Source organism: Muntiacus reevesi, chromosome X (assembly GCF_963930625.1).
Source record: "Muntiacus reevesi chromosome X, mMunRee1.1, whole genome shotgun sequence".
NCBI lineage: Eukaryota > Metazoa > Chordata > Mammalia > Artiodactyla > Cervidae > Muntiacus > Muntiacus reevesi.
Genome location: NC_089271.1, coordinates 35,242,271 through 35,259,659, shown reverse-complemented (window position 1 = coordinate 35,259,659; position 17,389 = coordinate 35,242,271). Strand labels below are relative to the sequence as shown.

The following is a 17,389-nucleotide window of genomic DNA, read 5'->3' as shown; positions in this document are numbered from 1 at the left end:
CCAGGGATCGAACCCAGATCTCCCACATTGCAGGAGAACTCTTTACCGTCTGAGCCACCAGGGAAGTGACTGAAGAAACCTACTTCTGTATAGCAAGACATGCTTCAGAACAGAAACATATGTTTACAAATTAAAATGTCTTTTGCAAAAAAAAAATAAAAATAAAAAAGATGATCTTCTTGAGTTTGGTGGTATTGAGCAGAGAAAAAGCTACTAGAGAATGATGGAAAGCAATAAGACTGCAAACCTTCCAAATAGTTACTTTCAGTAGTAAGCATTATTTTTCATCGTGAAAAATAATGAAATAGTGAAATATGAGCCATATCAAAAGGTGTATTTTCAAGAGCTATTTAAGAGAGAGACTCTTTTCCGCATATGCTTTTCGAATCTCCCAGAATGATGTTGTCAACCTCCTTATAGACCATTCTTATCTAGAAGGGAGTGGATTTTTTTTTCAGGTAATAAGATCTAATCAATTTCTATTATCAGAATTATATATATATATATATATATATATATATATATTTTAGCTTGCAACCTGACAAGGGTACGATTTAAGCAATTTAAGTAGCAAGAACATATTAAAATAAGTCCTGAATGTAAGCATTTCTTTACCTTCCTTACTTCATGTCATAGAAGCATCAACATTTTGCCTTCAACAGGATAGATTTCAAAAAAAATCAAGCTTGAAGACTAAACTATTAAACTTCACTGAAGCATTACAGGATGACACAGAAAACAATGGTTTCACTTCAGAAACTGGACATTCACTGGGGAACACTTATTATAGGTTGCCTACATAATAAAATTGTTTTCTATTTTAGTAAGAAAGTACTCACATTTATTTATCACTGGAAATTGGAAACTGTATTACACATTTGAATTCTGTGGTTAATCTACACTAATATTTTTATCCCTGACATGCATAAACAATCAGAATTTTTTTTTTTTATATTGGCTACTGGTTAAAGAAAAGAAAGCCAATAGAATTGCATTTACTTAACAATTACTTTTTCTACATTTGTCCAATGCTACTACATGATTCTCTAAGGTAAAATCTGTACCCAACTCATAATAATTTTGGGATATAAATGGAAATGGTTTGCATCAGTCTGATTTCATTATTAATACATAGTTCTTTGAAATAGAGAGTAACTGGATAGGTGTTGCAGTGGAAAATTCCCCTGTCCTCATACAAATTTATTTTACTTTTTATAAATTTAAGCAGGCTGTGATTATGTTAGCATTTTTCAATTAAAAATGAAAATTCAACCAAGGAGAAAAAAGCAGTAAATTAGTATAATTAAAAATTAAATATCTCATTGTGCAACCTAGTGACAGCATTACTACCTCTTACTCTCATATACTTCATACTATCAGTAACTGCCCAGTAAACCAAAAAGAAGTTAATGTGAACTAATTCTTTTTGAATCTTTTTTAACATAGATACTCATTTCATAATTCCATCTCCAGCTTTTAAAATAGTGCCTGCCAAATTTTATAATGAGAGTATGTGGGGAAGATGATTCTGATATTTTTACAATCCGTTTAAGAAATATTTATTATTTCTAGAGTCTCTTCTACATTTACTCTTAGAATGCCTATTTGCAAATAACAGAACCCCCGATTGAATAATCTTTTTTGGAAGACACCAAGTGTTTCATGAACTAAAGGAAGAGTTGATTAAGCATGACAGAGCCATGTGTCTATCGATGGGTAGACAGAGAAAGGAGACCCACAAAGAGACAAGAAAGCAGGCCTTTAGAGAAAAGTAGAGAAATAAATACTCCCTAGAACTACATATTCGGAGAAGACAGCGGCACCCCACTCCAGTACTCTTGCCTGGAAAATCCCATGGACGGAGGAGCCTGGTAGGCTGCAGTCCAGGGGGTTGCAAAGAGATGGACACGACTGAGCGACTTCACTTTCACTTTTCACTCTCATGCATTGGAGAAGGAAATGGCAGCCCACTCCAGTGTTCTTGCCTGGAGAATCCCAGGGACGGGGGAGCCTGGTGGGCTGCCGTCTATGGGGTCGCACAGTCGGACACGACTGAAGTGACTTAGCAGCAGCAGCAGAACTACATATTACAGCTTCAATAAATGAAGATAAACAGACTTCCTGCATTCTGACTACAGAAGATGAGGGGGAGCCCAACCTCCCTGATATGCCCACTCTGGCCAGGAGGACAGCATATGACTGAACTATGATAAGAATCTTGTGGCAAGCTTGGGAGGTAGTTTCCATAAAAAAGGAGTGGGGGTTGGCAGGCCGGGCAGAGCAGACTGTCTCATAGATGCTGATCATGCTGGGAAAGTGGATGGTAAGTGTAGAGAAGTGGCAGGTGATCCCACCCAGGTTAATAACAAGTTAATGTCCTAGAGAAATAAGAGACTGGAATGACAGTAGGGGACAAATGGTGAATGTAACTCTGGATTATTTTACATAGATTGAATAATATTTTAGTCGGTAAAAAATGATCAACTGTCATTCATATGAATTATATGTTTTATGGCTGAAAAATGGATGAATAGTGTTAATTTTCTATGTTGCAGAGTAATATTTTATTCAGCAAGCAGTGGGTAAACACAGGGTAGGAAGTATAATAGAAGAGGGTATGATAAAGGGAACGTGGAAGCAATTTTTTGTATACTGTTTGACCACTTTGTACTGGGCATTATACCTTAAGTTAGGGAATCTCTCAGAAAGCTTTGCCCTTATAAAAGTTTTTGATTTCTACAGGGCTTTAAAGAAAAAGCAATTAGGTTAGGGCTGAACTCAATATGAATTGCTCAGAACCTACAATTTCATATCTACGTTTTAAATCTAAATTATTATTATTTTTTAAAAAGCTTTAAAACACAGTTGATCTTGGATTCATGTATCATCCCTTCCTCTGCTGCACTGTAGGACCCTGGACAAGTCATTAAACTTCTTTTTCCTGAGATTTCCTCACTTGTAAAATAAAGATATAGAGATACTATGTGTTTCATAGGGTTTCTTTGATGTTCTACAATAATGTAATGAATACAAAACATAAAACAGCATAGTTCTTGGAAGACTAAATGCTCAACTGGCATGGACAGCAATAAGGTTCTAATCTGGGTTTGGGGAGGTAGGATGGAGAAGGCAATGGCAACCCACTCCAGTGTTCTTGCCTGGAGAATCCCGGGGACGGGAAAGCCTGGTGGGCTGCCGTCTATGGGGTCGCACAGAGTCGGACACGACTGAAGCGACTTAGCAGCAGCAGCAGGAGGTAGAGACAGAATGACAATACTTGATATCACATAGATGGCAGAGGGAACTGGAGAAAGGGAAATGGTACTCAGGCCCCAGCAACAGGGCCAGTGCAGGTCCAGTTAAACTTGGATGCTCATCTCAGTAGGGGATTTGAGATGTTGACCAGAGATCTAACTGGAATGCTATCCTAAAGAGTGGGGATACCAGTCTGATGGTAGGAGAGGGATGGGATGTAGGTAAATTTCCAGGCCCAGAAAAATACTCCATGTGTAATAGGTTCTCATTAAGTATTTTTGGATGGAAAGATGATAGATTTTATCAGTTCACAGCAAATAAAATATGGCAGAAACTGCTAATTGTCTCCCCAATATTTACTTTCTCCCTTTTTGCTTCTCTTTGTTCTAGAATGTCTCCCAATTTTATCTGGCAGTCTGTCAAGAGACATTTCCCAGTCTCAAGGACATCTATGTGTGCCTATATATAACTGAGATCTCACTGATGGGATAAAAGTAGAAATGACATATGCATCTTCAGGTCATGGTTTTAAAAGGAACCAGCTTGTTATTTACTGAGGATGTGACTGCAGAATTGATGATGCAGATGAGGACAACTTGGTGGATGGTGGAGCAACAAGAGAAAAGGACCTGAAAGTGAAAGTCGCTCAGTCGTGTCTGACTCTTTGCGACCCCACGGACTATAGAGCCCATGGAATTCTCCAGGCCAGAATACTGGAGTGGGTAGCCTTTCCCTTCTCCAGGGGATCTTCCCAACCCAGGGACTGAACCCAGGTCTCCCACATTGCAGGTGGATTGCTTACCAGCTGAGCCACAAGGGAAGTCCCAAAAGGACCTGAATCCCTGATAATCGCAGGGGGCACAGGCATTGCACTCCCTAAACCACGCCCAAGTTCAGGCTTACAAGTGAAAGAGAAAGATGCCTGTCTTATTTGTCACTGTTAACTGGTCTTGGTTAAAAGCTGGTTACATTCTTTTTTTTTTTTTGTCTATTGGTAAGATTTTATTTTATTTATTAAAAAAAATTTTTTTTATTAGTTGGAGGCTAATTACTTCACAATATTTCAGTGGGTTTTGTCATACACTGACATGAATCAGCCATAGAGTTACACATATTCCCCATCCCGATCCCCCCTCCCACCTCCCTCTCCACCGGATTCCTTTGGGTCCTCCCAGTGCACCAGGCCCGAGCACTTGACTCATGCATCCCACCTGGGCTGGTGATCTGTTTCACTATAGATAGTATACATGGTGTTCTTTCGAAACATCCCACCCTCACCTTCTCCCACAGGGTTCAAAAGTCTGTTCTGTACTTCTGTGTCTCTTTTTCTATTTTGCATATAGGGTTATCGTTACTATCTTTCTAAATTCCATATATATGTGTTAGTATGCTGTAATGTTCGTGTGGAGAAAAGGGAACCCTCTAACACTGTTGGTGGGAATGCAAACTAGTACAGCCACTATGGAGAACAGTGTGGAGATTTCTTAAAAAGCTGGTTACATTCTTAACAGGCTTCCATCACTCAAGTATGGTTGGAGGTATGAGAGGGTATATTTCAAATTTATTATATTCTAACACCATCTGAGTGGGACTAAGTTGAGCTGAGGGACTGATATTCATATTCATCAGAAATGTCTTTAATCATTTAAAATGAGCATTTATTACTTAGTAGAAATAGTTATTATAAAAAAGTAAAAATTATTTTACTATCGCTTGTATATCCTCTCTACACTCTTGTATACGCTTCCTTCTGTTATACCTCATTTACATTCTCTCATCACTGAAATAATTAGATTAGACACAGAGATGGTAGTAGTGAGATCAAAGTAAAAAACAATAGACCAAAATAAGAAAACTAGAGAAGATATTTTGATTCTGCAAGGCATTTCATACTTAATTTTGTGGTTAATTGCTTTATTAATAATACATAAAGATTTCTCCCCTTGATACTAATAAAAAAATTAAGGGAATTTCCCTTTCAATGGGAATAGGAGCTTTCTACATTATTTCATGTGGAAGATGGCTGAAAACTAAAGTTTGTATCATTGAGAGTTGATTTTGCCAGACCATCATATTAACTTTTTGAAATGTCTTGTTTAAGACTCCAAATGTCAGAGGGATTATTATACAAAATATATTTGGGTATTGCATCTAATTTATGTCAATTTTTCTATCTCTTTAAATAAGAAACATTTTATTCAAGGTCATTCTTTAAAATTTAAAGCTACAAGCCATGGCTTTAGTCACATTCCATAAATCAGAAAAAGAGAATAAAGTAAGAAATTAAAATTGAAGGACATGAAAATTACAGTTACTACAATTTTTTCTTTCCTCACTGATGACATAACCTGAATCTATTCTTATAAATCCATCAATAACCAAAACTACTGTCATTTGCAAAAAACTTCTATGTGAAGAGGACAAAAATAACTGAACACTCATTGGGCACTAACGGTAAATGAGAAATAGATGGGCATGAATTTTCATGTAACTGAGTAGTCAGCAACCTGAAATTTAAGGAAATTGCGTTTTTATTTATTATAATTTTTTATACCCATGACTCTGTTCTCTTACCGTCTATATCTTCATAATATGAATATGATTTTCTTTTTGGAATCACTATAAAGTCTGACAGGTATAAGATAGGATTTTTTCCCCCAAAATCTCCATCCAGTGTGACTTCCACTTCCTCTTCTAGCCGCTTCCTGGCCTGACACTTTATGACAACTACAGGAGAAAAATACTTTCAGTTAATTTGACTAATGGGCTATTTGATTGTTCTTGAGATAGAAAAAAATGAATTATGCTATGAAAAATAGAAGTCCCTTTGGCAGACTTTGGCATGTCATTGCATCTGGTATTAACACACATACATTCATTCAGTATCTATATACACTGACATTTTGGAAGCAACATGAATATTAAATAATATGTAAAAACAGCATGACAAGAGATAAATCTAGAAGATACACAGCAAAGTACAGAAGATTACATTAAGATGCAGAAATGTGATTCAGGGACTAGATTTTTCAGCTATCTGTAAGCTTATTGTGGTAAATACCAAATTTTACTTAAATAAAAATACTACAGCAAATACTTTCAAATAATTTTTTAAAAGTCCTATAGTATTTATTTTATAATACTTTTAGAATATGTCTTATTATCTCCTAAACTAAAAATATTAATTTAATTAATATTTAATTTAACTAAAAATAATATTACATGTACTTTGAAATTAAATTATTTAAGTAAAATATTTTAATTTCCATGTGTGAATTGCTTTCAAATTTATAAAATACACTATTTAGCAGTTAAAAATAAAACTGTAATTATTTATTTAAAAATAATATTAACAATTATTACATATTAATTTAATTTATAGCATTAAACATTAAATTAATGTAACTATATATTTCTCTCTCAATATTAAACTCCACCATTTTCTTATATAAATTTCAGACGTGTTAGTGATCTTGTGAGTAACCAAAATATTATATCTATATATAGCTAATAATTTTATAAAGGAATATTACTATGCTGGCACCATCTCTATAATATTATGAGGCCATGTATACTAGAGTCCATATTTCTCCGAAATATATCAAATGTTATATTTTATCAGTTCAGATGCACACAAGACATAAACTGAATATGAGATAAAAAAATGAATCACAATATTAAAAAAAACTTTTGAAATATATTACTCTATGCTTTTATGGCATCACTAATAACATATTTTAAAATAATTTTATTAGAATATACTGCTTTACAATGTTGTACTAGCTCCTGCTGTACAGAAAAAAAAAGAATAATATGTTCACCGGAACTGCAAAACTGGATAATGTTCAGCAGATTTACGTATTTTTGCAATCTGTACCACATCTACAGTAAAGAAATAATTAAAATAAATTTTATTTTAATTCTTAAACTTATAGGTTGATACTGAACATTTTGGACTTAGAATTAATTATGTGAAAAGTACAACAGGGTACAAAGTTAGATGTAAATTAAGTGGGTTGAAATGGCTGAAGAAAATGTACAAGCTTTTCTGGTTATAATTAGCTTCAGTCTTAAGAGCATTAAATTGGAAATTAGTGTGATCAAAGTTACAATTAGCATCATGTCACTGGTCTTGTCCTATAAAGTCCTTAGGAAATTAGTGTCCTAGCAATACCAGGATTACTAAATCACAATGGATTCACATTCCATTGTCTTTACACTGTGATAGGCAGTGCAGCTCTTTTCCAATTATCTACCTCAATGGACAGGAGCAGATTAGAATGCACAAAGAGAAAAGATGGCTCACAGTGCAACAAAAGTACCCTGGGCTTGAGAATAACCTGGGTTATAGATAAACATAGAAAAAAAGAAAAAGAAACAACAAACACTGATGGTGACACAGCTGAGCAGGGAAAGCAATGGGCTATTTCCGACGTGTTCTTAGGAATGAAGAATGGACTGTACAGAGAATAAATAATATTTATTTATAAAATCGTACCCATTTGTTTCTCAAGGGCATTTGTAGAGAAAAAGAATTACTAGAATAGGTTTTAGACTTTTGGTAAAATGATTTAATAACTACTATACAATCTGCTCAGAACACAGATGTTCACTTGGTTGTGCTAATATAACATAGGCTATTTACAGAACTCACATTTACTTTAAAAAAATAATAATTACCAAGAGAAGTGACTTGATAGAAAATGTCTATGTTTTGGAAGCATATTTAATCTTTATTGAAGGCAACGGTGCAAGAAATTTATGTTTTTATTTTCTCATAGGCTTTATTTTAGACTTCTAAAAATCTGCTTTAAATCTTTAATCTAGGGGGAAAAAAAACTGTATCTGGAGTAGACACGAGCAATACTGCTGTTAGAATTCCAACAGAGTAATGTCTAGGCTGTATTGCCTCACTTTGATCAGAAGACTATTATAAATTTTACACTGCTCAGCTCTATGGAAAGTATACAAACAACTATGTCCTAGACAGAAATAAAAAAAATATTTTGACATGTTTGTGAAGCATTCTGTAGATAATTTAGTGTATGTGAAATATTTATGTGTTGATAGTTTTTTTTAGCACAAAAATAAAAATTCTTCAAGTAAAACAAATGACATTTATTGTCAAAGGTATTGTTAGGTATGTGGATTTTCACTCCACTTAAAATTAAACTACATAAGGAAATATATAATCTTGTTCTTCCTTTATAACCAGTGTATCTGGGGAAATGCTATTATTCACAAGCAAAACTTGCTATTTTCTCTTCTAAGTGTGGTGACATAATTTATGCCAGTAAAGACAAGCCCTTTTTCACTAGCAAAGACTGGTACTGGAGGAAGAAGGAAAATTCAAAATTTCAAGACTTCTTACAGCTTATTTGTGTTGTTCAAGGTGGAGATTGAAAACAGATAGCCCTTTGTTGTCCAATTCAGTGATTCTTACTTATGAAGAACTATGCCTAGAGCCTGGTAAGAGGTTGGGATACTAAATTTCACCCTATGGTTATCTAAGAGGAATTGTGCTGGTTATCTAAGAGGAATTCTTACACTGACCCTGGGAAGAAAATGGGAACATCAAAGTATGCAGAAGAAGTGAGAAGAGTGTTAAGGAAAGAGAACATACAGAAACTTGAGATAAGTCTGGATTAGGTGGAGGAAAAAAGGAGTCATTGAGAAAAAGAAAGGCATTTTAAAAGTAGAGATTTGATGTTGCATGTGTGGTAGCAAAGCAAACCTCCCTGAAACCTCCGTAGTATATTCTGACTAGTTTTTGGAGAACAAAATCAAAGATTTGTATTAGGAAAACTAACAGAGGAATCATTGTCCCCATGAGTTACACAGAAGCCAGAATACGGTGATTAAATGTGATCCAAAAAGCCAAGTACCTAGGAATCTTACAAATCTAGTACAGGGCTCAGAGTGCATCAAAGACTGTGAAATAAAGGGGTCTGAAGTTGATGTTATATTAATCTTAGCTGATTGGTAGGTTTCACCAACAGCAAGAACAACAGGAAATGGTAGTTTTGTGAAAAGATCATTGAACTTACTGTTAAGAGAACAGATTCAGCCCTAGCGTTCCCACCAGCAGAGCTGGGTGACTTTATACCTACTTTCTCTGAACTTGGATTTTCTTGCTTGTACAAAGAAGACATGTGATTAGACGGTCTCTAAGATCCCTTAAAATCCTAGTGTTCTCTGACTGTAAGATATACTTACTTTCTGAGTTTTCAGGAGGTGGTGCCTGTGGGAGTCCAATAATAGGGTATATCCAGCGTATTTCTAGAATTTCTTCACTGTCTAGTCCCAAACCCCTGATTAGAAATCAAATTATTAAGAGTGAACAAAAGCATAAACACTTTCAAGTATTAGTATAAAATAACACATTTTTAGTGACCTAATGATACTTTAAACAAAGCTCATAAATTTAAACTTCGGTGGAGAGAAATAAGTATGAAATAAAAAACATTTTCTGCAAATGCTGATTTTTATAAACATTTCAAACCAAACCCTGGGAAATCATCACAAAGAAAACTGTAGTACAATCACTGCCAGATCCAAGTTACAACTGAAGAACTCTTTTCCCTACATTCAAAGGTTGGTACAGCAGCTGGCCCTCCATATCTGTGGGTTCTGAATCCACAGATTCAACCAACCATGAACTGAAAGTATTATATATAAAAAAAAAAATAGAAAAGAAAGACATTTTGGAAAGTTTCAACAAAAACAAAACTTCTATTTACATAGCATTTACATTGTATTAGGCATTATAATAACACAGAGGTGATTTAAGGGCTTCCCAGGTGGTGTTAGTGGTAAAGAATCCGTCTGCCCATTTAGGAGATGCAGGAGACACAGGTTCGATCCCTGGGTCTGGAAAATCCCCTGGAGGAGGAAATGGCAACCCACTCCAGTATCCTTGCCTGGGAAATTCCATGAACAGAGTAGCCTGGCGGGCTATAGCCCATAGGGTCACACAAGTGACATGACTGAGCACAACACGGCATCTGAGGTGATTTAAAGTATGTGGGAGGATGTGTATAGCTTATATGCAAATTCGATGCCGTTTTATGTAATGGACTTGAGCAGCAAAGGATTTTGGTATCCATGGGGGTCTTGGAATCCATTCCCCAAGGATACTGAGGGATGACTCTATTGGTATTAATATTTACTGATGTGACTAAACTGTGATTAATAAGAGGTAATGCAGTTTCTAAACTGGATAGGAAAAGCACAAAACAAAAAATGCCGTTAAGTACAGGACTTCAGAAAGGAATGGGGAATGTACTTTTGGAGGCTACCAGTTAAAACAAAAGGGGCATTTGTAAAATTATTCAAAGTCCATCAGACACCATCAGGAGGACAGTGATACTAGAACATGGTTTTGACTGTTGTTGAAAACAGATTTTTCTTATTAAAGATGGAGCACAAGACACAACAGGCAGGACCAGCTTCACCAGCAGATGACTCATTCAACAGCACAAGAACTCCACACTTGGAATCGCTCATGTTTGTTTACTGTCTTGAAATTCTTAATACTTTTTGAACAACGGCCTGCTCATTTTCATTTTACCCAGATCACGTCTGCAGTCTTGACTGCAGGAGTGGTGAAATCCTGGCAGAATGGACATTAATGAGCCTACAGGAAAGAAGGTTTTGAATGTGAAGAAGAAATATGTACACATAAGACAAAGTAAGAATTTCCTTTGAATTAAGGCTTCTAGATCATTATTTAATTAAATTATAAAAGAAGAGAAAACATTTAAATTTTGCATCAGTACTGGAGTCTGCTTACATTTCAGCTAAGCAAAGAGGGGACAAGTAACATGCAATCTGGCAAAGACACCGCACACCCTAGTCGTGGCAGTATTTCATTAGGACGTCATACACCCGGCACCGTATCATCACTTGGGTGTACATCAGCATAAATCCTATACTTTGCCCAGAGAGGCTGGTCCAGGTTGCTCTGTAGATATAGACTCAAAAAGGAGTCTTTGCATTTGACTGTATCTGACTGTGATTCATTGATACGATACTTAAGATTGACTTGTTCCTCACTCAGAACTTCAAATCAGCAATGATATATACAACCCCCCTATAACAAATATATTTTCCTCCTCTAACTATATACATATCAATACTTCAGAGAAAATAAACTCATGAACTTTACATTGCATAACATATAAAAGAAACTGGATCAATCAGTGCCAGTCAAAATGAAATCATATTCCTTCAATGTCCTATTTAAACGTTACCTTTTCACCTCTGGGTGCAATTCCGTAAAATTGTCAATAAGCCATCTTTTTCCACTGGCCTTCCTCATTTGAATAAGGACCATTGTTTTTTGTAATTTCATAACCTGGGGCATAAATAACACCTGGATATCCAGAGTCCCTTTAGGAGGCACTGCAATTCCTGTTAAAAAATAAAAAAGTTCAAATGTGGTAAGCATTTTAGAATATAATTTTAACAATGAAAGTAATCTCTCCTTACTGATTATCTAAATTTTTCAAAATCACTTCTGAACAAAAAAATATGATAAATTATATGTGTACTTTACTTCACTAATTTCCTAAATTCCTAAGTAGGAATTAATTCCTACTTCACTAAATTTCCTCAAATGTCATCAATTTTTTAACAAACATTTTATCCTGAGGCAAGAAGATTCTTCTGAAGAGGACAGAAGAACTGAAGAACTGTTGATAGTTTTAGCTTAAGTTTCCCAGAGTGATAAAAGAACCATAAAACCTATTAGCCTTTACAAGTCTTACTGTATTTTACATAAGATATAGTACAGCAATTCTGTCCTTTCAATTTTTTGTGTATTTTTTTTCCTAGACCATAATAGTTCCATGTTTCTGTCTGGAGCCCCAAAATGGCTACCACTAAGCTGTTTATTTCTCTAACTGATCCATGAAGGAAGCTAAAGCTTATTCATGAAAGAAAGGGGCATCCACCTCAGGTTGTAAAAATCAGAAGACAGAAAAACTGACAACCTTTTCTTACATTATAATGAATTTAAAAAATTTAGCCTTTGCCTTGCATAAGTACTACCTGCAAAAAAAATTGTTAGACATGGAGTTTGCTAAGCCCCAACTAGAGAGATGCTGATTTGTTTAGTCTGACCTGAGGTCTCAAAGCTGCATATTTAAGTAGTAGCTCAAGAGATCCAGAAGCAGATGGTCATGAGACTTAGAAAAAAACCCTTTACCAATGGACAAGTATTGAGAGGTTAGAAGACTAGTGAGCTTCTGGCCATTTGTAACACTGAAGGTTTCCAAGTGATTGGTGTCTTCTTTTATTCTGAAGAGTAGCATTCTTTCTTTACAAGAAAATGAGGGATTACTGACTATATATTTTTTAATTCTTTGTTATTAGATTGAAGATATTCAAGGCCATTTTGTGAATAGTGTACTAAACTATAAAGAATATCAAAAAAGAAAATGGAAAATGGCTCCTCTACAAAATATTTCAACTCAAAATTCTTATAAATTAAAAATTTTTATTTTTATTCCTTCAGGAAATAAAAATTTTCTAAGGTGTATAATCACACTTAACAATAACCAGTAATCAATATGATTACTAGTTAGTATTTATTCATTGTTGACTATATGTCAGGCTCTGTGCTAAGTATTTTTCACATGACATTTCATTCTCCAAAATCACCATAAATAAGTGTATTATGTTTCTCATTTAAGATGGAGATATTGAGACAATTTGGTTAAACAACTTGCCCAAAGTTCCAATGAAAGACCATGGTGTAAACAAGATATATGAAAAATATCTAGTCAACTTTGTCTTTATGAGTTCTATATTTTCAATGAATCATTGCATTCAAATAAATAAAAACAGCAAGAGCCAGAATAGGCTAGGATAAAAAGTTGGAATATGATAAAAACAGCAGAGCTGAGTCAAATAAACCATACACGAAACTCCAAGGAAAAGTTTCAAAATGATCATTTACTCTTACAAAAGTATATTATCCATCAGAAATAAACCAGAAATAAATAAAAATAAACTCAGACATTCACAGAGTGTAAGGAGTCAAGACAACGATACAAAGGATACTTGGTTGCTAACATCATGCTTTCTTAAAATATTTGAAATGAAAGATAATCCTATAATAAGCCCATTTAATTAAAAATCTAGTAGGCTATTTGTGGCTGCAACTTTCCACCAGTCTACAAGTAGAGCATCAGTCTACAAGAAGAACTAATACCAGTCTACAGGTAAAACCAATACCAGTCTACAGGTAGAACCACAGTTTCTTATTGAATTAACCATACATTTCTTTATTATTACATGTTTGAATAGTAAGAATCACTATCATGTTAATAAACTTCCAAGAAATGACTGAAGCTCAGCATTGGTAAGAACTTTGAGGATTTATCAGATTCATTCCGTGTCTCATAAATAATTTTTATTTCCTTTGGTTTTCCCATTGTCTTTTGCAATACTTGGAGCAGAGACAGGAAAGCTGTCCACATTTCTATCTTATAAAGAATCTGACTCATCTTTACTTCTAATATCTATATGTTTTCATCCTTATAGTTAAATAGTCAATCCATTTGTAATTTATCCATGTGTAAGGAATGAAGAATGCATTCAAGGTTGTTGATTTTCTATATGAGACTAGTTGTCCAAATATTGGATACTATTTCTTATAGGTGGAATCCAGAAAAATGGTATGGATGAACTTACTTGCAAAGCAGAAATAAAAACACAAATGTAGAGAACAAACTTATGAATATCAAGGAGAACAGGGTTGGGGTAAATTGGGAAACTGGGAGTGACTTATATACAATAATATGTATAAGATAGATAACTAAGGAGAACTGACTGTATAGCACAGGGAATTCTACTCGATGTTCTGTGGTGACCTTATAGAAAAGAAATCTAAAAAAGAGGGGATATATGTAAAGTTGATTCACTTTGCTGTACACCCAAAACTAATACAACATTGTAAAGCCACTATATCTCAATAAAAACTAAAACAAAAAGTTCAATGATTGGAAATGCCACCGTCATGGCCTTTTCATATATATTTTGGTCTTTTTCTGCAGTCCCTAGATTTCTCATCATGTGTAAGTACCATGTTGTTTTAATTATAGATGCTTTATTTTCTGCTAGGACTGTCTCTTCCTTCAGCTCATTAAAAAAATTTTTTTGTTTCAAATTTCAAAGGAATAGTTAACTCCAAGAAGGAAATGGCCTGGCAAGCAGTACTTTTAACAGGATCATCCTACATTTACACTTTACAGATAATAGCCATTTTTGTCCATTCATGATCAATTCAAGATCAATGATAGGGCCTTTATTTTTTTTCATTTGAGCATTATATTAGGTGCTTCTAAGTTCTTGGAATAGGTTTTTAGCCAGTCTTAGTTTTCGGTGTTGCTAGAGGCTAATTTCAATATCTACATATGTGTTTAGCAGGAAACTGGGAGAAACCACATCAGTTGTTTCTATCATCTGACTGGGAAATCTAGTTAGCATGATGATCACTACATTCATTAGACTGCACAATCTAATAAAATGTATTCTGCACTCAAAACATTTTCTAAGCTGATCTTTTGGTGTTTTACTTTATTTCCATACAGTAACTACACAAACTAACTACAGATGTATTTACCTTTTTCTATTACAGTTACCATTCTAGAGGTTCAAAACCCTAATAATCATTTTGGGGAAAATATTCGCATTTCATTACACACAATTTATTTTATGTGCTTTATGAGAGAGGCATATATTATTTATAGAATTTTTGAAACCCTGATAATATATTATGCTTAGCATCTGAGAAATATTGAAAAGAGTGGCATTCATTATATTATCACTATTACTGTTTTGCTTTTGAAATCTGCTATGGCCTAGTTGCAATTAGCATTCAAATTTTATTCAGTGTATTTTAATACCGCTATTTTGACTGCTCTTTAGATTAAAGGTAATAGAAATATTTATGCACTGATCTCCAATTTGAAATATAGAAGCTGTATAATGCTTTAATGGCTATGAGGTTTCCTGCCTTCTTAGAAGAAAATCTTCTCAAGAGTGTAAAGTGAACATAATCCTCATTTTAGTAATGAAAGTATTTCATCTTGGGAGATTAATTTTTAATCACTTTAGTGGTATTACACTATTACTCTCTACAACATAATTTCTAATATTTAGCATGGAATTAGAAATAGCCCATGTCAGTAAATCAGAGACACTTAAACATGTTGTTGTTTAGTTACTAAAGTCATGTCTGACCCCATGGACTGTAGCCTGCCAGGCTCCTCTGTCCAAGGGATTTCCCAGGCAAGACTACTGAGTGGGTTGCCATTTCCTTCTCCACGGAATCTTCGTGATCCAGGGATTGAACCTGGGTCTCCTACACTGGCAGGCGGGTTCTTGACCACTGAGCTACCAAGGAAGTTTGTATTTAAACATACTAGCATCCTAAATGATAGCTATTACTTTTGTTACAGTGGTTTATTTTATTTATTTATTTATACTTTTGTCAAATGTCTATTTAGTTTTTTATTTTTTTTTTTTTTATTTTTTTTATTTTTTTTTTTTTTATTATTATTATCTTATTTATTTTTTATTTATTCATTTGTTTGGCTGCACCAGGTCTCAGTTGCAGCATGTGGGATCTAGTTCCCTGACCAGGTATCGAACCTGGGCCCCCTGCATTGGGAGCTCAGAGTCTTAACCACAGGGCCATCAGGGAAGTCCCCTATTTAGTTTTTTAAACTGAAGTACAGTTGATTTACAATATCATGTTAATCACCAGCCCAGGCTGGATGCATGAGACAAGTGCTCGGGCCTGGTGCACTGGGAAGACCCAGAGGAATCGGGTGGAGAGGGAGGAGGGAGGGGGGATCGGGATGGGGAATACATGTAAATCCATGGTTGATTCATGTCAATGTATGACAAAAACCACTACAATACTGTAAAGTAATTAACCTCCAACTAATAAAAATAAATGGAAAAAAACCAATATCGTGTTAATTTCAAGTATACAGTAAAGTGATTCAGTTATATGTATAAATGTATATCTATCTATTTATCTATCTATGGGACTTCCCAGGTGGCACTGGTGGTAAAGAACCTGCCTGCCAATGCAGATGATGTAAGAGATGCAGGTTCCATCCCCAGGTTGTGAAGATCCCCTGGAAGAGGGCATGGCAATCTACTCTAGTATTCTTGCCGAGAGAATCCTATGGACAGAGGAAGCTGGTGGGCTATAGTCATAGGGTCACAAAGAGTCAGACACGACTGAGGTGACTTAGCACACACATATATATCTATGTTCTTTTTTTTCCAGTTCTATTCCACTAGTTTATTACAAGATATTGAATAGAGCTCCCTGTGCTATACAGAAGGATCTTGTTGTTTCTTTTATATGTGGCAGTGTGTGTTTGTTAATTCTATACTCCTAATTTATCCCTTCTGGAGAAGGGAATGGCAAACCACTTCTGTATTCTTGTCTTGAGAACTCCATGAACAGTATGAAAAGGCAAAAAGATAGGATGGACAGGGAGGTCTGGTGTGCTGCAGTCCCTGGGGTTGCAAAGAGTCAGACATGACTGAGCGACTTAACTAAACTGAATTTATCCCTTCCTCATCTTCCACTTTCATCTTCCACATCAAGGAAGATGTCACCTTGCTTATTTAACTTGTGTGCAAAGTACATCACGTGAAATGCTGGGCTGGATGAAGCATAAGCTGGAATCAAGATTGCCTGGAGAAATATCAATAACCTCAGATGTGCAGATGACACCATCCTTATGGTAGAACGTGAAGAGGAAATGAAGAGCTTCTTAATGAAAGTTAAAGAGAAGAGTGAAAAAGTGGGCTTAAAACTCAACATTCAAAAAACTAAGATCATGGCATCTGTTCCCATCATTTCATGGCAAATAGATGGAGAAACAATGGAAACAGTGACAGACTTTATCTTCTTGGGCTCCAAAATCACCGCAGATGGTGACTGTAGCCATGAAATTAAAAGATTCTTGCCCCTTGGAAGAAAAGCTATAACCAACCTAGACAGCATATTAAAAAGCAGAGACATTTGTCAACAATGGTCTGTCTAGTCAAGGCTGTGGTTTTTCCAGTAGTCAAGTATGGATATGAGAGTTGAATCATAAAG

At 35.0% G+C, this 17,389-nt stretch overlaps 1 protein-coding gene across 1 annotated transcript in view; it reads right to left on the bottom strand.

Annotated features, from left to right (window-relative positions):
* CFAP47 (cilia and flagella associated protein 47) overlaps positions 1 to 17,389 on the bottom strand; it is a 490,506-nt gene that overhangs the window by 49,266 nt on the left and 423,851 nt on the right. Inside the window, exons 58-60 of the mRNA XM_065916701.1 lie at positions 11,508 to 11,667; positions 9,472 to 9,566; positions 5,830 to 5,982 (exon numbers count right to left, since the gene is read on the bottom strand). Of these exons, the coding sequence (XP_065772773.1) occupies positions 5,830 to 5,982; positions 9,472 to 9,566; positions 11,508 to 11,667 (408 nt within the window). The remainder of the gene's footprint in view (positions 1 to 5,829; positions 5,983 to 9,471; positions 9,567 to 11,507; positions 11,668 to 17,389) is intronic.